Here is a 23,317-nt window from a genome sequence, read left to right on the forward strand (position 1 = left end):
GAATTCACTTCTGTCCTTCATAGCAGTTGCTTAAAAGCTCTTAAAAGAACTCGATTTGTTACGACAAATGCCCACTTTCTTACATTTTCTTATGTCAGTGTGTCATGAAAATGGCAGGAACAGTTCACAAGGTTTGTGTGCACTCAGGCAACATTACATTGAGTGTTTGAATAAGGGAACAAAGCCAAACATGGGTCACTTAATAGGAGACCCATCAGACATAAATATCCATATACACACACATACAAAACAATGTTTTTCATCCTCATGTGTAATAAGCATTATGTGTACAGTCTGTTTAGGATGAGTGGATGTAGATAATTGGTTGACCCTATACAAACTCCACAAGTAGCACATTAACAGTGCTCTTGCTTTATCATTTGTTGAAATCAAAAAATGTTTTCATAAAGAGGTCACTGGAGAGCATACAGTTAATTCAGGATGAAATGAGAGTTAAGAATATAACATCCTCCAAATTAAATGCTGACTTAAAAAGACCATTCTGAACACAACCTTGTATGTTTGTCTAATAATCTAACCTTTTGTTTTATGTTTTTATTCATTGGAAGAAATAATCTGACAAGAGGATTTGATAGTGGGGGACAAAAGAACATGATCCCTTCATGTCATTTGAGTTCATGACCATGTCAGATTTCAGGAGCAATGGAAACACAAGCTATTTTAGGTCACCTTGAACATGGATTAGTAAGAATACAAGAACTATCATAAAAAGTCAGATTTGTATAGATGTAGACAAAATATTCTATATTCAGGGAGAATAAATGTCGTCATTTAATTTGTTTTATTGATACAGTTATGTTTTTTACAAACCCAGGTCAGGATTTTAGATTGTTTGGTGTGTTAAAACTTAAAATACTTGACCAGCTTGCATATCTGGACACATTTGTTGTCTGGTGATGTTTTTTGTCTCATGTCCACAGATGACTGTCCAAATATAGATGACATGATGCCATGTTGAGATGAGTCCAGCACAGCTATTGAGCAATTTAATTGCAGAAAAAAAATCAGCAATCTGAAACATTACCAGTGCACGCCAGGTTTTGGTTTCAGCCCCCTATAATCAAAGAGCAAGGGCTTGCTAGAGCTTACAGGAGCTGCCATTTTACATCAGTGTTGAGCAGTCATACAGGGAGAAACTTACTGTACTGTAGAAGAAGCAGAAATACCCCACTGACAGCAGCCCTAATAGACCAGAATGCTAGGCAGACAGCCACAAGACATGTTTTGTTTGGATTGTGTGATGGAGTACTCACTTTTTCTTCACAGGATGAAACTTAATATGCTCAGCTGTTGCTTGTTTCCACCTACACATACAACCTGCAGCATTTTCTGGGGGTTGTTGAAAGGCATTGTGGGAAATGTAGTAAAATACTGACTGATGTGGAAGTAGAAAGGTGGGTTGTGTACACTACAATGTTTTATCACAAAAGGACTCCTGAAGTGCTTTGAACATCACGGAGTGGTGACATACTAATCAGTGTGTCTTTAATTTGTTACCTCTACAGAGAACAGTTCACTCCTCTGCCACGATAAATCTCACAAAGAAACACAAAAACACTTCTCCTACTCCTAAATGAATATTTGATCACTAGTCAATACTTCTGAATTATATTGTGTTGTCACGTAAATGATACTAATACGAACTTCAATGATGTTTAAAACCAAGGTTAAATGTAGTGAAAAATGAGCAGAGTTGAAATCAAATGTCATTAAGTCCGCTAGGCTGGAGGGCCCAAATGGACAGGAAGGCAGCCAAGCCAGGCCAATGCTTGATTGGTGAAAGATATACTCATTTCCTGGCTTCTCACACACATGCACACAAAGGAAATATGCGAAGTACATATTTAAAATATTCATATTGTATGGGGTTAGGGTAAGGGTTTAATGGTGTTTTAAGCTCTCTATCCCACAAAGGTGCAATCCATTAATCACTGTACTTTTTGTCCGTGGTCTGCTTGCTTGCTGTGGCTGTCTGCACACAGTCACCAGAGCTGGAGATATCAGCTCACATTTTCTGCCATCTATTTGCTGCCATCCATCCTTGTATATTGTTAAAAACACATTTCACAGGTTTGAAAACAGTCCCAGATAATCCATCACAGCAAACATGAAGCCTTCATTTGATTTAGTCAAAGTAGTCAGTTTTTTTCAATATATCATTGTGCCTCAGTTCAGGTTTTTTTTTTTTTTTATATATTATATCAGTGCTGGATTATGTTACACTTTGCTTTCTGTCAATCACCAGACACCCGCCGGAGGAACTCAAGTCACCTTACAAACTTTATTGTAACACTCATGTCTTTTTATTTAGGTTGCCTTGGTGAGTGGAACAGCATTTTAAACTAAGTTTAACCTCGCAAAGCCTCTTTTATTGCTGCTCTTCACAGACAGGAGTTGGGTTGTACTGCATAATCTCATGTTTCTGATAGCTCCCCCACCCCCCCACGCCCATATCTTTTTGAGCATCAACAAATTGTCTTCCTTTACTGTCTTTTTGCCTCCTCTCGCTCCTTGCTTTCCCCAGTCAGCTCCTATCATCTCTTGCCTAATTAGCTCAGGCCGTTTGGAATCAGTTCTTTTCTCACCTGCCGAAACACATCATTGCTGTTTTCTTAATAAAAAAAAGACTAAAATGATCCAGCTGCTACACTGTTATACAGCTCATGCACCTCAAATTCTGTCTACAGAGAAGGTGTGGTAAAATGGCTTTTTTTAACTAGCTTTACACTCAGTTAATAAACCACACAGCTGTTTAAAAGAGGATCAGTTTAGTATCTAATACTGCCCACTGCAAAGGAAGGAATGTTTTATCTCTACTTTCAGCCTTTATTTTATCTCAATTTCTTCCTGTCTCTTTATTGCTGTTCATTTCTCTGACCTTGTCCTTGTTGAACCTTGTTCGAAGGGCCCTGATATATGTCAACCATTGCCTTTACCCTGTCCTCTAACTTTTACTCTTAACGCTGTGATGACATTGGTACAAGAGGTGACCCCCCCATTCATTTCTCAGGTTATTACCTCTCCCTGAACTCCCTCTGAAACCTGCTTTTGCTTTATGAGTCAGCAGTGTGTGAGGTTACACCAGTCTCTCTTTGTTAAGTTTGAAGGTACTACGGACATAGTACTTGATTGTTTCTATGAAAAACGTGTCTAGGGAGCACTCAGTGCTTATCTCTGCCAAGGATAAACAATCTTTTAAATATATTTACAATAGAAAAAGTTATGAGGGTAGAGCGATGGACAAGGGAGATAATGTATGATATGTAATGTTTCTTTTTTGTACTTTTATCAATAGAAAATTGATTAAAATAAGAAAATATATAGAAATGTTATCCCGAAATCTGGATCCAGATGTGCATCAAAATACAAAGTGACAGTCACAGACACAGTAGATCATGAGAATAAGGTAAGAATGTTTCAAAATGCTAGCCGTCACACTGTGTTAACAAATCCTTTACAAATGTCTTGAGCTGCACTGAAAACACTTCCTCAACTCATGGCTTACAATTTTGATTGAAATCCATTATATGTTTTTATTTGTTGCCCTCCAAGGCAAGATAAACTGCAGTGACTGCTAACAAATGCAGAAAAATATATCCCCATCTAAATTAACTATTAGACATGTAGACATTGGCAAAATGAACACCTAATATTTAATATGTTCAAGCATAAAATATCCAGTGAATATCTGCCTATATTTACCAAACAAACAAACAGGGATTAAGAAAAGATTAATATGAAGGCATCTTAACAACTCATTTAGTTGCTTAAAATTGTTGATTCAATCTCTTTATGCAAGTGGAACAAATCTGCTTTTAGGTTGAGGTAATTTCATTTCTTTCTAATGTTGATTATTATTTATTATTTCTCATAAATTAATGGATATTACTTTGAAACAAGGTGGGTATACAATATACCATGTTTTCTGATTTTTAAAAAAAATCTAGATACACCTTAGACGGAAATGGCTTTTACTGTTCAGTGAAGAAAAAACCCTATACATCTGTTTTATTTTTAAGGTTAGTGCATTTCTCAGATCATTCCCATTTTGACCCGTTTCCTCTTTCCCCTGCTACATCCTGTGTTTTAAATGGGGATACTCTATCTATTGTGTTGTTGCTAGATAATTCAGTCAATTTGTTTATTTTTTTCTTTATCAGGATTAGAAAGCCTCAACTGTATTTGCACAGTTGTTGGGTGGAAGTTTTGTGTTTTGCTGTCGAGATTTGGTATGAAATCTGCAAAGGCCATGTCTTGCGGATTAACTTGTCAGTCAGAGAGAAAGTTTCTGACAATGTGAGAGAGTTCAGGACAAAGCTTCCCTCTGATTAGAATGTAAAGAGGAAGGAAAAGGCTGTGTGTGTGTGCGTGCACATGTTTCTATCCATCTGTCTGTCTCCTCTCTACTTACCCTGTCTCCATTATTCACTAATGTTGTCATTTCTTTTCCTCTCTGCCTGTCTGAAATGATGTCAAATAGCCTTGGATGGAAAGGGCTTTTTCTCTTTCTTCTTGCCTTTTGAAATCTCAGTTCACTGAGTGACACTCTGCTGGCCAAAATAATAGACTTTCAAAGTCTTTCCAGTGCAACCAGAGTGACTCACAAGACAGGGACCATGTAAAATAATGGTTGGCATTGAAGTTTGGAATAAAAGGCTGACTCCAAAGCAAGACACAGAAATTTCAAATTAAGTATCACTTTTTTGTTCCACTGTAATTAGACTCCAATATGAGGTATACCAAAGAAAGCAGTAGCAGTGTCCACAGCCCTGTTAGGCTCTTTGTTGGCATTGTTGCCCAAAAGCAAAAACAGCCCACTTTAACTCTAACCCAGCATTGTTTGGCTAATGTGTTCACCTGTGTGGATCCAAAGAAAATGTTGTATTGTGTGCTGCTCCAATATCCACTCTGGTGACGTGTTTGCTTTACGCCACATTTATGCTACAAAACACAGGGTGGGTAAATTGCAGCTGGAAAACTGATGGAAACATTAGTTAACCAAACCACTTTATGGAAATTTACAGGTGTATATGCTCAGTGACCAAAATGAATTTGTATATCTGTAGCGCATATTGTATATTCTAAGGTCAAAAGACAGTGATGTTAGTATAATTTAATGTTACCATTTACAGGTTGTAGTGGCACAATGATTTGTTGTTTGGTCTAAGGGATTTAGTTAGCACCAAGCTGCACGGCTGTCCTGAACACCTTTTGGCTGCCATCAACAAGAAGGGCTGTGGGCCTTACTTGAACCCTGGTGAGCCAGCCCCAATCCTTGTCTTGGGTCGGCAACTGTGCACTGTTCTCTGTTATTGCTGTGGCTAAGAAACAGACAGACAGAACCTAAACCAAAATGATTGTTGGATAAGGGTTGTCATTTATTGTCCATCATAGCCTCAACAAAAGAGTTAAGCTGTCAGCAGCATCCTGCTCTCCTCTCTTCTCTCCACTTCTCTTTATCTTCTGGCATCTGCCCTCTGACCTGCTCATATTAGGTAAGAGCTCTTTCTAGACTGTTGACCAATCATAACACAAATAACAACCTGTGACTGTGACAAGAGTTCAACCTCTTTGTTACTGTCTCCACAGGAATTTAATATTATAAGCTTCACAAATGTCATTGGAGTGCTGTTGCATCGGATTACGTTAGACTGGAAGGTATTCTTCTTATATTGTCCATTCAACAGCAACATGCCACTCTCCCTTCTTGTTGTATCATGTATAGAAGGTAATGACTGCTTAGTGTAATATGTCCCTGCAATTATTTTAAACCATTGCAATGATGCACTGTTTTGTATATGAGGAAAAAATATAAATACTTACGAATACAAATACTTAACTCTCATCCTGAAACTTTTTTCTTTGAAATTATGATGAACTCACCATGGGCTTTGATTTTATTGTCCTGACTTAATTGTCCAGTTCATACATATGTAAACACAGTTTTACAAAAAGTTAAAGTAAAGCTCCCCGCCACTTATCACTTTTATTTGTATTTATTAATTAATCCAAAAATCAGTTTTGAGTTTATCCAACATGCAATTGTGTAGATTTGATAGTACATGGATTGTTAATATCATATCTGAAAAGTTTTCTTGGTGATAGGTGTCACTTGTTGTGTGTATGAAAGTGTGTGTCCATGGTTACATAACATCTAAGTTCTTAAAATACATTCAGCAAAAAAAGTAAAAAAGTGTTGCTTTTATATCTCAGCAACAGGAAAGAAGGCAAGAACCAGAAAAAATAGAGAAAAGTACAAATACACCACTATGTATTTCACAGTTTGTGTCTATTTCACAAACTTAATTGAAATTGTGTTGGAGTGTGCGGGGGGCTTGATGTCTGCATGATTCGCACGTGCTTCTCCAGCTGTGTGTAAGTGTGAGAGAGAGAGATATAGTCACTTTCTTGCTGCCTCTGATGTTGAGCTTGAACTCCCTCTGTGATGACTGCTGCTGTGCTTCAGCCTTTTATCTATAATGAGAAGATTATTATGAAAATTATAGATGATTATTTTTTAAAAGAAGTCAACAATCACAATAGATTGTTCTCAGGAAGCTCACTGCTTGACTTCTAAGGCCTCATCTCTTATTAACTGACTACATATTTATTGACGGAATGACTTTGAGTAAAAGGACAAAAAAGAACTTTTTCATTGGTCACCTAACAGCTATTTGTGCAACCAACCATATTTCGTATCATGTGTTTTTTCTTGAGATAAAGTTCCTGAATAGTAATTATATACTAATCATAGTATTTTAACATGTTCAACCGGCATATTTACAACTAGTGTTGTACCTTGCAATATTACTTGACACCCATTCATGCTCTTTTTGTATCCAGCAAACAGTTAATTGTGCAGCTTTCTTCATGTGCAAAGAAATGGGAGGATAGTGATAGAGAGGAGGTTGTTTTTCAATGCAGGCATGCTTTTCTTCCCTCTGTAAATCCTTTAGTTAGCTTGGTGAGGATTAGGTCTGAAAAGTCTCTCATTTGCCTCCAAAGCCCTCAGGGATTCATTGGTGAAGAAATCCAGCTTCTCTACTGCTTCCGTCTGAATTTTACTTTGGTATTTATTTATTTATTTATTTTTATTGCAGCCCACTTCTGATTTATGCTCTTTCATACCCTGTGACTGTCATCTTTATTAATTTCGACATTTTCTTGCTTAGGGATGTAGGAAGAAATGTCACATTTGACTGGCTGTCATTTTTTATGTGAGCTTGTGTCTATATTTCAGCCACGTCTTTTAGATCTGGACTGGAAAAGGTTAGAATAAAGAACTAGTATTCTTTTTTATTATTGAGGGCGTAGTAGATGACGATGGTGTACTGGAGTGCATTATATTGAATGGTGTTCCTAATATTTTGTCTACTCCATTAACATCCATGATAACGGCACCCACTACAACCTCAATAATAAACATAAAGTAGAATTATCGCCTTTCTGACAATGTCAACAAAAAGTGAAAATGTACAAGCTTTGTAAAGGTAGAATTTATGGCAGAGCTGTTGTATTGGATTGCAATACAACAGCATTGGATTGCATTAGATTGCACATGTGTACCTAATAAAGTGGCCGGTGTGTGTGTGTTTTTTGTATATATATATATATATATAATATATATATGAAAGCTTTTGAGCGTTTTCATCAGAAAAATGTTTTCCACATTCCCATATGAATAACAAGGTACATTGAATAGACGAGGATCCCAGTGGAGCTTACAGCCTGAGGCTATGTGGGATATACCCTAATGGAAAACAGCTCCAGGATAAAGGTAATGGGTGGTAAAGACTACTGGAACTTATCAATGGGATAAAAGGGACAAGCTTAGAGGGATGGGGTCTATTCCACAAAGTATCTGACTGAAATCGTATTTCTTCCTTAAGGCTAGACTTCAAAACCATTCCCAGTGTGAAACAATGCCTGCTCGGAAGGAATACCTGTCAATTAATAGTCAGTTAGTTTTGCTCACCTTTTCCTGTGGTATGGCCTCTTGAGGGGTGATTCTTAATGTTCTTAAGAGGTAAGGAATGTCTTCCCAGGTGGAATATGTAGACTGTGACAAAAAAGTTGATGAAAAAAGAACTTGAACTTGATTTATTTAAATAAATATGTTTTGCATTTCAAGCAGTGCTCCAAGTTGTTTTTATCTGGCTTTTATCTAGAAACTCAAAACTATGCCTTGAAATTGAAACTATTATCGTTTTTTCTTGGTTTTTGTCTTTTAAAAAAAGTTTCTTTGCTTTTAAGTAGAACATAATGCAAGAAGATGGGAGGTTCTGAAGAGGGTGCTTTTCCTCATGAATTTAAGTAAACCAACATCCAGACTATCCAAGTGAGTTATTCTAGTGTTTTAGGAAAAAAAACCCAAAAACAAAACATTGAACAGAAACAATTTTCCTCTGTCACTGAAGGATGGACTGTATGAAGCTGGGTTAAACAAAGAAAGCAAGAGGGACTATGTTGAGAGATGAGTGGAGGGGAAAGTCAGAGTCATGGCCGGTGATGATACAAACAACCTCAAACATCCTTTGCTCCTTGCTGAATGAAAGAGGAAGATATGAGAGAGCACAATGAAAGAAATGATGATGGACTATGATCCGAGATGAGACGAGAGGATAGGCAGTCATGGCCAGTGATTATATAAACAACCTCTACATCAGACTAGCAGAGTTCCCATGCTTCAGCTTGACACATGCTCTTTCATTCATTAACGTCTTTCAATCAGTGTGCTGGTATCCTTTCAGCTGGTTAAATGCACCCCAAGCTTTCTACACTCAACAGAGTTTTAATCTTTATAGATTTATGTGGATGGTTTTATGTTAAATGGCAGTACTTATGACATTCACTGTGACCAGCTGGACTCAATTCAGGCAGCAGGGATACATGGTGACACCATTCTTCAACTGAAGAAGTCCCAATGTTTTGCTTGATGTCCTTGAGGGTTTCTGTTTTTGTCTGGCTGACCTCCCAGCTCCATGTGGAGGGGGACAACTGTGGTACAAAAAGAGAATGTTTTATCTTCTGGAGTCATTATTTTATTAACCCTGTGGTTTTAGTTAACTATAATCTCATTGTTAAAGCTTAAGACCCTTTGATGCTTTCAAAGTGGTCAGTAGTAGTACAAAATTCATAAGCAGATGTAAGATTCAGTTAATGTACGGGTGAATTCAAGAGCTTGCATTCAAGAGAAGCCCTTTTCAGGAACTGCTGGTGTGTTATGGGAAATCTGGTTGGCCTTTCAGCTACGTTGGGACCCTATTTGTGCGTTTCAGATCTTTAAATGGCTGCTGCTATCATCAAATGTTAATGTTAAAAGCAACTGTACCTATGTACAATTGCATATAAGTCTTATGTGTTGGAAACAACACATATGAATTGTATATAAAAAATTGATTTGTTCCTTGCAGCTCTAAAGTGTTGCATATTTTTCTCTTTGGTTGACCTTGTAGTTCATGTATAAATTGTATGTGGCTCAAAAGGCTTATGATGATACTGTATGATTCTTCTGCAGTTGTTTATGCTGTGAGTGAAATACGGTACCAAAAAAAGACTGAACCAGTACAGTATAGAGTCACAGTGATATATTATTGACCAAGCTACAACTTAATACAGCAGCATCTGCTGAAGACCCAGGCCCAGCAGCCACAACAGCAGATCAAAATGCCAAGTTCTCCACAGGAATGCCATGCCAAGCTAGAGGCTGTTTTACATTCTTGGGTAGCGCCTTATCTTGGCAGTCGTCTGCAGTTTCGTTTTTTAGCATTACAGATTGGCCTCTGTTGCCGTAGGGTAGCTTTTTTAAGTAAAGAGTCCTGCTGGAGCCTGATCTCTTTGACTCCCCCTCACTGTGTCATTAAGCCAGAGAGAAGTGAGAGTCACTGTATCTCAGTTGGGAATCCTCTTTAACTGAAGCCTCCTGTTCCCTATGGGAGGTAATGTGGTTCCAGTATGCTGGTTGAGGGGGTCCCATACACTCCTATTAGAGATTTCTTTAAAACGGTAATATGTGTATTTGTGGGATAATTGGGGGGCCATTGGCAGGCTTTTAAGAAAGTCAACAGATAAACAATGTCAGATTACATTTTCAGGGGAGCAGACTTTTGTTCTGCTGTCAAGATTTCAGTCCTCATTGGTGGTCTTTATTTAGATTTTATCTCATAAAAAATTAGTTTGGAGAAAACATAGGAATACATTTATTTGAAAAAAGTAACATCTAATAAGTGTGCTCTTTCTGTCTTTTCTCTTTTGCATGCACTCCCTTTGGACTTCCCTGAAGCTGAAGAGTATGCTGTTGAAGGTAAGACTGATGCTTTGCTTCTCAGGCCCTCTGATGGCTTCCCTTTATGCTGTCATGGATGCTGATGCTGGCTGCTTGTTAATGCTCTGTGCCCTCCCTCTGGGGAGGGGCATTGTCAGTTTGGACTGCGGTTTTAAGTGACTTCAAGGGGGGCTAAATTACAGTTTCCGAATAAGACAAAAGTGACAGATGTACAACCCAAATTATCCCTGTTATATCCCTTGTTTGTTTTATCTTGTGTTTTTAAATTTTATTTTGTTTTGTGGTTTCTCTTTTATAGACAAGAATATAGCTGTATAATTCACACAAGAATATATTTATGCACTTAAAAATAGAAAAATGTCAAGGCAGCTTGGCATTTGTGAGTCAATTTACCACTGACAAGGTTTTGTTAAAGTTAACAAGATATGACATGCTGAATTTGAGATGCTGTCTTCCTGCCTTTTTCCCTGTCCTATCTACAACAAAGGTGAATGACGGCTGCCACTTGGGGCCCCTGAGGGGCCTCATTAGCCCTTAGGCCAGGCACTAAGCCAGTGCTGGGTGTGGCAGACTTTATGGATAGATCAGCTTTAGCTTGTCTGTCTGCAGGCTGTTGCCTGGCTCAGCTCTGCGCTGTTCACGAGGAGGTTCACCCACTACTTGACTATCTGTTTGTCAGTCAAATCAGACACTCAGATTGACAAAAACAGGCTTTTTTGAACTTGTGCGTTGTGTGGTGAACTGGTGTCTAGGCGTGGGTGTGTGCGTATGTTTGCATGTTTTGGATTTGCATTTCCTGCTTGCTGAGTTTGAGGTGATGTATTGCCTATCACACAGTCTGAACCAGCAAGGGAAATCACTATGACAAACACCTTCTTGCTCTAAGTTTGTCTTTAAAGCTGAAAACTTAAATGCTGCAGTTATTTCTCAATCCTTGTACCAATAATGAGTTGTTTATCTTGTGGCATTTTGTAAATACAGAGGCATATGTCATAGTTTAATTTCATTGTTATCAGCTAACCCAGTGAAGTTCTGAATTCTGGTCTGGGCTTGGTATGTAATATGTGGACACTTGTAGACTGCTTAGAAGCTGACATTTTCTCAGTTTTTCCTACATGAGAAATGCAAGCTTCCTGTAATGACTTTATGTGTGTGTGTTGTGCGTGAGTGCCCTTGTAGCCTGGTCCCATGTCTGTACTGTGGAAGCCCTTGATGGGAAAATGTCAGGGGAAGTTAAGAGAACAGCAATTGTTGGACAGCGTAGCCCCTCCAGACTGATGTTGAATGAGGTGAGGGGTGAGAGAGCTTTGTGAAAGAGAGTTGTAGAGTGAGCAGAAGAGGGTTGCCTTATGCTGTGATGAAGAGTAGTGATTTTACTCTGACAGACACAAGGGAGATAAGGCTCCTCCCAGGCCTAACCTGTTAACTTTCTGACTACAGAAGTTAAACCAGACTGTACAACAGATGCACAGTGCAGAGTTACGGTAAAAAGTAGTGGACCTAAGTACCAAATAGTTTGGACTGTTTGTGTTTGGGAATGTCAAGCCAATGTCACTCAGGCCTAACCTTTTATCTCAGTACCTGCAGTTTTCTTACTGATTGTAAATGTTTCTTTGTGCTGGGCAAGGGCAGGCATGGTAGGTTTGTTCCCTATTAATAATGTGGGCTCCCAGCAATTTGCAAGAGCAACATCTTTCCTTGTGCAGAGGTCTAGGTGTTTTCTGCAGTTACACCATAACTCTAATATGAAAGACCCCTTGGGTTTTTAAAGAATTTAAAAAATGGGGTTTATTTTGACTCAGAATATTCTCCAGGTAAAGAATACATTGTTTGATAGAAAAACTAATAGAGAAAAGTACTTAAATGTAAATGCTAATGCCTAAATTAATTCGTGTTCTCTGAAGAAATGTAATTTAATTTAAAACAAGGAGTTGTGTTTCCAATGTGTTGTGTATCAACAAGACAGCTCAATAGGAAATTTAATTAATGGCTCATTGTCTGTGATACCAAATCCTTAGAGTGCTTCTGCACTCTTTTCTCCTCTATTTTTGGGGTTTCCCTGTGACCCTATTTGGGCTAATTAGTGTTGGTGACCATGTGTTCAAAGGTTGGTTGAGTGATGATGTGGAGAAATGTTGAAAGCCCCAGGGAGGCCGGTGCCCCTGGAAGGTGGCTGTTGGCCCTTGCTCTTCCATCGAAGGGCCTCGATTGATGATCTGCCTGCAACACTGACCTGCTTTCACTGGTGAGCAAACCGTGTACTGCCATCTGCGTACTGATAGCCAAACATGTCCTCTCCCTGGGGAGCTGCTTGTGCAGTTTCATTATATAAGCATAGGTTTACCCCATTGCCTGGTGCAGTGGCGTTGCTGTAGTGGCTAGTAAAGAGATGACACTAACACTGAAGGTAGTGGTAGCCTAGAGGTTAGACAAATAGGATAATGACCTGATCTATAGAGAGAAAACAAACTGCCAATTAAGTGTTCTTGTGCAAGGCATTGACTACCTTACTGGACCAGATTGTGTTAAAAGTGCTTGAGAAAGGAAGCCTGTAGTGGTATTGTTGAATTGTTGGTTTGAATCTATGTAACTATGCTAAACACAAAATAAGCACCAGACACCAGCCAAATGCTAGTAAAATATGCAAGTGTCTGGTAGATTTGCTTTCCTCACCAGCCAAAAAAACAATGGTAATTTATTGAGTGGCTGGTAAAATTTCAACATTCCCAAGCCATTTGGCCGGTGGACAAAAAAGTTAATTTTGCTTGTAATTATGTAAATGTGAAGCATAGTTTCTTAAACAGGCCTGTTTGTGGTCAGCTGACCATCCTGGTAAAGACAAGTTTACAAAAAAGGAAAAACTGAATATTATAGAGGCAGTAAAAACACAGGCTGTTCATTCAGATGCAGAAGGATAGCCATTCAAAATTTTCTTTCAACTGATGGTTTGACATACCATGACCATGGCTGGGAGAAAAACTAGTTCATATACAGAACTAGTTCATATACAGTTGGACAATACATATCAAATCTAAACCTGGTCAGTGTGGCTGGCCTCTGAGACTGGCTGATAGATTTCGTGACTTGGTGCTTTGTTTGGATGAGGGATGTTCTGAACTGCCCACACTGATCTTAATCAATCTGATCAAGGCTAATGATCTTTTCTCTCTGAGCCACGCAGACCTCCAACTTAATCTCATCCCCGGGAGAGGGTAATAACAATTCCCCCCCCCCCTGGTGTAAAAAAAAAAAATGGAAGTTTGATGTTGGCCGGAGATACAGGATTATAGATTTGAGTGGGCCCTGTGGTTATACGAGATTGCTTTGGATCATCCAAACCAGATTATGGATTTTGTTCTTATTTGCTCAGGAGAAATAAAACAAACTCATAGACCAATAACTTGTTTTTCTAAATGCTTGTGCGTCAAGGCAGCAGAAGAAGAAAATACACAGTCAAGCAAATATTAAATGTACCAATGTCATTGTGGCATTAACCTAGATTTTGTTTGTTTCTGGAACAAATGGTGCTTATACGTGATCCTTATTCAAATTCCAACTGCTGTTGGAACCATTGGCTAAAAGACAGACCACCTGGGTGATGAAAACAGTTTTGATCTTGCCAAAAAATGGTACATGAGAACGATAAGGTATTTATTTATATAACAGTATAAAATAACAATGCTATTTGTCCATTCCTCCGATCAATAAAGCTTAACTGTGCATTTTTCATTGAACGTGCGAGAGATTTGCAGTGTTCAAACAAAATAATCGATTGTGGAAGATTGCTGGCTAGCTTTTTACTCACAAGTACTTGAAAAGAATAGGCTGCAAACAAACACGCGCACACACAGTAACCTCAATGGATGGAAAAAAATTGCCAGGAAGGGTGGAACAGAGCTGAATGGCTTCTTTCTTCAGCTCTGAAATTGCTCAAGAGCCTTTGGACAGTAGGATGCCTTGATGTTGCCTCTGCCTGCCCAGCCTCTGCCAGATGTTGCAGTGAGATTAAGCCTCCTCAGGTCCTGGAGGAGCCAAAGTCCAGCCATGCTTGCTCTCACAAGACGTTAATTTCACCCCACACAGCTCACACTCTTTTCTCTCTTTCCATTTTACTGCTTTGTGATAACAAAGTCTAAAGGGATGAAGTAGGCGTCCACTTGTGAGCAACTCCAGATGCTTCAGTGTCAACATGCGTGGCCTCAGGCAATACTGTTTACTATGATGGAGAGAGAAATGAATTGGACAATGCATGGCCTGGAGTTCTGGATGTTGTATAGTGTTTGTGTGTGTGCATGAAAGAGCATTGGGTGGGCCAAATTTTGCTGAGGTTTTTCTTTGTTTTCTTTTGCATTTGCCGACTACTACAGTCCTGTAAAACTCCAAAATGGCTACATATTTGCTAATTAAGCATCTGTCTGATATCTCTGTACATACTGCATATATTTTGTTGACTTTGTAATCCTGATGCTTTTCACTATTGGAGTTTTGTCAAAATTTGCTTCCCAGGTTAGTTAAATTCTTTTGACTCATTTGAACTTTTTGATTCAATTTGGAGTAAGGTTTTGTAGCTGAGAGGTTGCAGCAGACTTTATACCCTTTTGAAAGACCACCACCAGTATTTTTGACATATTACATTTTTCACAACTTTGTTGAAATCAACACCCTTGAGTTGACTATTTTCCCTCTACCTACCACACAAGTTGTAGGTTCAGCACTTCTTCTATATTACAGTGACATACCACAATGAGCTTTTGGAGGGATTTCAATGCTTCCTTCAAAGCACTCCTTCCTCCTGTGTACTAAAATGAGAATTTGATGTTCACCTATGTCCCTTTGTTACTTTTGAAATAGGAGAAAAAAAATATTTTAAGCGTTTCCCGTTGGACTTTGGGGTTTTGAGATGTATGGAGTTTATATTGCTCTCGTTTTGTTTTGTCTTCTTGCCGTGTATATGCACTCCGGACATCTCTGCCTTCCTTTCCTTTTACAGATTCTTCCATTCTTTTTTTCTGTCCTCTCTTCTTCATCTCAATCATCATCTTCCCTCTTCTGGCAGATCAACTTATAGGTTGTAGCTAAGAGGCTTTTTGGCGAGATTCCTATATAAGAAGCTGTGAAATACAGCTTTACTGAGTTATTGAAGGCCATATAGACTGGACCAGAGAAGAGCACGCAAAAGAATAAGAGGTGGACCCAGGTTTATTTGCTGGTGCCCACATTGTGTAGTGAATACTGTGACATTTACATTCTTACCTGTTTTCACAGCTATGAAATGTAATTGAATTGGAAGACATTTATTTGCCCACATATTGCAATATATTCAAAGGCAACACCTCAACACTCCAATGTTAGCATCCATTTTAAGTCCTTAATACAGCTTTAACCTTGGTCTTTTGGAGGCTCTTAATGTTTGACACTATCATAAGATATCATAGTAACTAATGTACAAAGTAGGTGATTAACCTACTAGGGCTATGCTGGCAGTGGTATCAGTGTGCAGTTTAAGCCCTATTGGGAATAGATCAGATTAACAGTTGAATGTGGGATAATGTAATTATTAGCTGAGCATCTCTGTCATTTGTCTCCCTTTTTTAAATCTGCTATGTCCATACATCCCGCATACCATACTGCTGTCAAAGATCCTGGCCTATAAGGTACACATAAATAAATAAATAGATAAACAGAAAAATAAATGAATGAATTAACGGTAACCTTGAATAACACAGACCTGTTGGAACTGACAAGATTGATGCTACTCTACTTCCAATTTGGCTAAAATAATGAAAACAAACAAACAAACAAAGGAGTCACAACTCTGGATCATTTGCAACTTTCCTTTGCTCCTGCACCCATGTTGATAATAGTGGTGCCACAAATGATGGAGATCTTTTAATGCTTAAGGCATGGCCATTGATCATGTACATTGTCCTAAAAACTGATGTGTTCCAAATAGCACTGTACATGATTTCATTAAATACATTCAAAGTGAGACATCAAACAGGTTTAATTAGTCATTCATAGGAATGGAGAAGTATCCCAAAGCACAGATCTATGCAGTGTGTGTGTGTGGCTGTGTATGTGGGTGTATACTGGCATGCTGGGATACATGTAGAAGCTGACACATTCCTATTTTCCACCTAACACCCACTGTCACTTTCATAACCAGATTTGTCCGCTGCTCAAGTCAAGAGTCACTGCTTCTTCTTTTTTTTTTTTTCCTCTCTCACCACACAACTTGCCATTATTTCCTCAGTGTTAGAACACTCCTGTTGTGTACCTGCAGCCTTTTCTGAATTCAATTATGCCATGAAATGCCACTGACTGCAAAGCTAAGAGTCCATGCTGGCCAAGTGACACTGTGAGAGATTGCGTTTGGGCAGGGCCCGGTGAAAAGTCCATCTCCTGCCCGTCCCCCAGCCGACAGCCAGTGCTAAGAAAATAAAAGCACTCACACTCACTCTCACTTCCATCCGGCTGCTAAGCCAAAAGGTTGAGGAAAGTCGTTACTGCCAAATTTATCTTTCTCGTAGGTGTGTGTGCATGTGTGTTTTTTTGTGTGTGTGTGTGTGTGTGTGTTTTTGTGTGTAAATATGTTCCTCTTAGGACAGACTCTGAAGTCCGCTTGCTTGTGTCTGCATCTGTGTGATGCATGCATATATGCTGGTGTGTGTTTTCCCACTTCATCACTTAACCTCTTCCAATCCCCCCCTCCCTACCATAGATCCATTTTTAGGGAGGGGCAGGGGATCTTTAGGGGGAGATAGCAGGTCAGCAGTATGTGCCACATAGAAGTGGTATATATCACCTGAAAGCTGGGAACCTGAAGGTTAATTTAAGATGCAGTTCAGCACTGTGTGTCAAGTTTTCCTAGTCATAAGTCTGTAATAAACATTGAGTTTTGGTTAGGCACCTATTTAACTTTTGAAAGTTTAGAGTATATAAGAGCTTAAAACATTATGATGAAAGTATATGATGGCCATTCCCATGCTCAGTTATGTCTCATAATTTGTTGCAGCAATTTTTGGGTTTATCATTTGTTATACAGATTTGGTGCAAAATGTAACCATTTTTGGCCAGTTGGGAATTGATTAAAAAAAAATGTTCAAAAGTCCCTCCAAAATACCACTTTAAGACACCAAGACCTTGAGGAACACCATAGAAAAATTCATGCTGTGATTTGGTATCAAAAACTTTTGACATTTGGCGATTTCTTTAAGAATTGCATTTTTTGGCGATTGGATGGCGAGCACTTCTGCTCTGGAAATTGCTCAGAAACCCCCTTATTGTCAATATACCCATGAAATCCTCTGAATGCCCTGGTCTCTAGTTTGTAGTTGTAAAGTTTCATGAGGCTGTGATTATCCTAGATGTCGCAATAAGTCATTTTATACAGTGAGGTCAAGTTTCTAAAAATGGTCTCACTGCAATGAAATGGCTGCTACGGGGACTAAGATCATCACACATGAATACAATTAGGCTCCTTGAATCCACAAGAGTCTCAGCTTTCCAGTCATACCCAATTTATGCAATTCCAAGACTGTTTAGGGACCCCAGTATGTAGAAATATTCAAATACACCACTTTTAGAATAGGTGAAAATAGCATATTTATACTGCATGCAAAAAACTGCATGGTTTTCATCTAAAACTGCATGGGATTAGCATAAAGTGGACATGTCTGTAAAAGGGAGACTCATGGGTACCCATAGAAGTCATTTTTAGTCAGATATCTTAAGGTTAGAGGTACAGAAACCCCTTTGAAAATGGCCATGCCAGTTTTTCCCTCACCAAAATTTGGCCTAACTTTGGAGCGTTATATCATGGTAGCTCCCAACAAGCTAGCATGACATGGTAACAATGGATGCCTTAGGTCGTCTAGTTTCATAAGACACCAGAATCTTCACTCCGGCTCTAATCTTCACTCTAGCCTGCTACAGCCTCTGAAAGACAGTTATGTCAGCCGAGGATGCCGGAATCCTTATGGAGTTTAAGAGGTTAAGCTTGTCTAAAGACACACTCCTCTGAAGTCTAATACCACACCGTCATACAAATTCAGCCTCCCTGCCTGAGTCATTTTCTCAGTCCAGAGCAGACAGGTTCTTCACTCTGATTGATTCACCGGGTGAATGTTTGTTTTAACTGTCTTGTTTAGGGCCTGGCCTTTATTTGTTGTCCAATTTTCATTTAGAAGGCCTACAATTATGTATGAAGGGCTGTTGGTGGCACAGAGGCAGTGCAAAGAGAAATGGTCTGGTAATATTGAGATCAATAGGCTGGTGAGATGAATGAGAGTGACCAATAAAAGAAGGGAAGTGGGGAATAGAGCTATTCTCTGCTCATCTCTCCCTCAGTTACATAATGGGAAAATAGTAACACTTGACTGAGCTTGTTTTGCCACTGAATACCTCCCTCCGTTTGAATGTGAAATGATATTCTTTTGGAATTCAAGTAGGGTAGATTGGAGAATGTGTTTTTCTCTTTTCTTGCTTGATCCTCCTTTTTTCTTGCATTTTCCATTTTCTGCTTAGTGGAAAATCAGAGCAAACCAAGGCATTTCTGTAGTAAAGCGCAGTGTTTACTGCAAATCTAGAAAACTCTGCCACGATGTGAGGTCAGTTAAACAATACCTTTCACCCAAGATCAAGCCTTTTTACATGTACTTATTCAAAACCTGATCTGTGATGTCTAAACATGTTCTAATCCATACACATCCTGAGTATCATCACAGCAGTTAACCACAAAAAGCACACAATGAGTTTTTACTGTCCTTGATGATGCAGGCTTTGTAATCAATGAGTGATACAGAGCTGATTGTTGTATTTCAAAGGTCCTTATAGTTTGAAAAGTAAGTAGACAAAAAAAAATATAGTCACAAGTATTAGTGTGCGCTTAAAATGTAGGCTTGTAAAATGTAAAAAAGTGCTTGGGAAAGACAACTGGACATTTAAGCCAAAAAAAACAAACAAAACCTTAAGATACCAAACCTGTCAGACCTAAACTTGGAATTTTTGCAGACCATCTCCATAAAGATTTGTTAGCTTTTGTTAACTGTAGTAATGCATGGGCAAAAAGCACTTGATTAACAAGAAGAATAAAAGCATTTGAAACTGTATAAAAATTACAATAAGTAGTGAAAGCATTGTCACATCTCCAAGATCTCCAAATATCTTTAGGCTCAGCTAACAAAATGTTTGAATTAAGAATCCAGATGTATGTTTTCCACATTAATTCTGTCTCTACTAACAAAGTATATGGTGTGTGCCTTGGTGATAGACTGAAAAGACTCCTCTGATTCATTTCTCGTGTGTTGATGATTAGTTCTTGTTGACAACTTGACATAAATCCAGAATTTATTGTTCTTAGATTCTAGCCAACAATTTAGTCTAACTTTTCACCACAGCTACAGCATCAAGTCCAAATCTGCAAAGTCACAGATTTAGTCAGACTTTGTTAGATTAGGACCAGGCCTTACATTACTTCCTCTGTCCATGAAAGCAGAGTCAGACATCACATCCTTTTGAATTTTGAATTCTAATTTTTAGCAAATTGCTGTTTTCCCACCCGTAGTCCCTGGGCAGGTAAGTAGAATAATAATATAGTCAGAAAATTACACAAATTACACATGTATTATTTCAACATGTATCCCATTCCCTAATTTCAAGTAAATTACACCCACATTGTAATATTTAATGTATTGTTGTTTTGTACATTACAAGGTGAAGTAGGCAAGGCTCAGGATTGCCATCTTAGAATGTAGAGGTCAAATCTGTGTCAGTCTTACTGTACAACAATTGGTACTTAATTGGTACCACAATTGTAATTAAACAAAAACATAGTTAATTGGACCATGTCTGTGGATGCTGAGAATAGTATTTATGCCATTTTCTTGTTTTAAATGCCAGATAAACAAAGGATAGAAGAGACACATTTTCTAAATGGGGGATATACACCAGTCTGAAAGCTGCTATTTGGAGTATTTTGAGGCCATTATGTTACTAAAACAGTTGCCTAATTGAGAACTGAATACTGAATGAGTGCTTTCTTGTCCTGTAGGAAGTTGGCTTTTCTTAGTTTATGGAAAATGAAAATTGACAAAACAAAGACATTTTTCATAACATTCCTGTTTGAGACATCAAATTTGATTAACATTACATTTATATTGCAGCACACACAGGGGTAAGTGTTTTGGTAATGAATATTATGGGGGATCTCTGCTGTTCTAGACAGCTCGGTAAAAAAAACAGATCATTTTGTCTACACAGCTGATTCAAACTCAACATGACAAAATTACAAAGTCTTTTTAGCAAACACTTTAGCAAACTATACAGCAGGGCATTTCTTCATTCATCACAGCCGGTCTCCAAAAAATGTTTTTATTCATCAGTGTTTAATTAGTAATTTTTGCTCTGCAACTGTGAACATCACAGCCCTCTCACTTACTTACTACGTCTTCTCTATTTTGAACTGGTGTGAACTGTGTCTTTTAATAGTTCAAATCAGACTGAGCTAGCATGATTGAGATTGATTTATTGAGTTAACCCTGAGTATATTTTGTGCTTAAGCCAAGTCAGGATTCTCATATCGAGCTCTGCTTTTTGTGGCCTTGTTTGTGCAGTTGCACGCTAGTTTACGATAAACAAAACAGACATCTCTGAGATAAATAATTAGCTGAACTGTCCCTTTTACAACATCCCTGCAGACAAGACTCGCCTCTTTTTTTCTCTCCACTGTCAGTATGGCCTAACCACTATGATGAGTTATCAGAAACACCATAAATTTGTTCAGCAGCTGCCACAAAGCCTCACTCGCTACAGCTCTTATTTATTTATCTGTCGCCTCTCCAATTCTATGGGGACCAGAGAGGAGGAGCTATAATGCCACAGACCCTCAGTGCTCCCTGAATGGGCTGGGTTAGGCCTGGTGTGCTTGCTTTCTCAGCATGTAATCATTTTGGGGGGAGGAAGAGGACGGTGGGGGTGTAGAGGGAGATGAGAGACAATGAGCAAAAGAGAAGAATGCAAAGAGAGGAAGAAATAAATCGTTAGGGATGGGAAACAAGAGACAGGGGATGGAGTGAGGAATAAGATTGGCTGAGGGAAATCTCAAGAGCTCAGGCGTCAGACCAGCAGGCTGTTTCAGTAGAAGGAGACATGGCCTAGATACTTCACTAGGATTCACTGTTAATGACTGTTCAGCTTGGCCAGGGTTTCATTTTGTCAACTAAGCCAGTGGCATTATACACCATGTGGCTTTTTAGCCATGTCTGTGTGTGTGTGAGGAAGTCTGCAAGGACAACATAACAGTGAGTGAATTAACTTCAAAGTAGCTATGATTTTTACACATCAACTATTGTAGTGTTCAAATTTCTCTAACATATGAGTATACATCTCTTTTGCAGGTAGGATATGATCAAACAAGTTATCAAACCCGAGCTCTCAGTTTGATGGATAATGTCCCTAACCACTGGGTTCATCAACCAGCTGAATTTGCTCCATATTGCTGTGGATATTTTGGTGATCAAATCCTCATTCACATTTCTATTTTGAATTGAGACTGTCAGTCCTTGTATCAACAGGTCAGTCAATTTTATTCTCAGGGTTGTTGGAGTCATCAGTCCTGGAAAATGAACATGTTGAAAGCAAGCAATGTAGCAATCCTGGTGCCACAGGTGGTCACTAAGCTTGTACTCCATATTGGGCCTTGAAATCTATCCTAGCAATTTGATTTCTGCAGGTTTCACCAGGAAACTGATAGAAAGACAACCGTTTGTTTTTATGGCTTGACAGAAGCCAATAAATGGAAACTGATCCAATCCCCCAGAACCTCTTCTTCCTCTCCTTTGCTTTGTCTTCTTTTGCAGACTGGAAACACACAAATAAACATACTTACCCCTGTGCAGAATCCAGAGTACATCCACATCACTGCAGTAGATTGAGCATGTGAATATGTCTGTGTGCACATGGCCATGAGGGTGTGTGTCTGTGTGTGTGTGTCTGTGTGTGTGTGTGTGTGTGTGTGTGTGTGTCTGTGTGTGTGTGTGTGTGTGTGTGTGTGTGTGAGAGCAAAAGGTGCTTGTGCATGTTGCAGGGCCCAGATTAAGCTGTCACACAGGCTGTGAGTGGTTGCAGACAGACTGATCAATGTGGGCCAGCTTGCAGATAATAAAGTGGTTGGGTCTCCCCTGATGCCTTTAATTGAACAAGTGTCGCTAGCTTGGCCCATCTGGACAGAAACCATCCTGGGAATTGGGTGTTTTCATGTGGTCTGTGGTCTGAATGGTTGGTGAGAAAGTAAATTTGGAGCCATGACACCCTGTGAGTAGCCCAGGATACAGTAAAGAGGCAACATGTGGGAGGACAAACAGGCAACATTAATCTTTTAGCTTAATGCGCTCAATCTGCACTGTACTGTAAATGTAGCCTACTCCTGTTTGTGCTTGAGTGTGTCCTCCTTCAGAAAGGAATTATGATTTAAACTGTGATACTAAACATTTTATAAACATTCCACTCCTTAATTTATCATTTCTCAGTTCAGTGTCAGTGAGGCTTTGAGTCTGTGTTGGATAATCTAACAACAGCAGGGAGAGTAGGAATCTTATTTTGTAGTTTTTCATCAAAGTCAATATTGTTTGACCTCATCTGTAAAAGTTTTAGCTAGCACTATTCTTTATTTGTGTGTGTTCATATCTCTGACCCTCAGGACCAGTATAGGTGGATTGTACTGTTTGCTCTTAAAATTGAGTCCAGCTAAAATGTCTTCAATTGGAAAAAGTGCACATATTGTTCTGTCAGTGACACAACTTCAAGTGAAAGGCCGTCTCTGAATGTGCTCTGGCCTTAGTTCCTTTAAAATATGAAAATAGAGCAGTGTGTGAAAGCACATTTATTTACATCCTAGAGGACCAAAGGCATAAACATAAACTGCCTAAGGGTATTGTTTCTGCATGCAGGGAGAATTTATTACAATCGAGGAATTCTCTTTTTTGTGCATGTATGTGTTTTGCTGTTTAATTC

General features: G+C 38.9%; 1 protein-coding gene across 4 annotated transcripts in view; it reads left to right on the forward strand.

Moving 5' to 3' along the window:
- The window catches only part of nrxn2b (neurexin 2b), a 714,140-nt gene that overhangs the window by 132,733 nt on the left and 558,090 nt on the right, over nt 1-23,317 (forward strand). For all 4 annotated transcript variants that reach the window (XM_044341047.1, XM_044341046.1, XM_044341049.1 and 1 more), the window contains exon 3: nt 10,304-10,324. In XM_044341047.1, coding sequence (XP_044196982.1) covers nt 10,304-10,324 — 21 coding nt within the window. The remainder of the gene's footprint in view (nt 1-10,303; nt 10,325-23,317) is intronic.

This window comes from Thunnus albacares, chromosome 22, assembly GCF_914725855.1.
Source record: "Thunnus albacares chromosome 22, fThuAlb1.1, whole genome shotgun sequence".
NCBI classification, from domain to species: Eukaryota; Metazoa; Chordata; class Actinopteri; order Scombriformes; family Scombridae; genus Thunnus; species Thunnus albacares.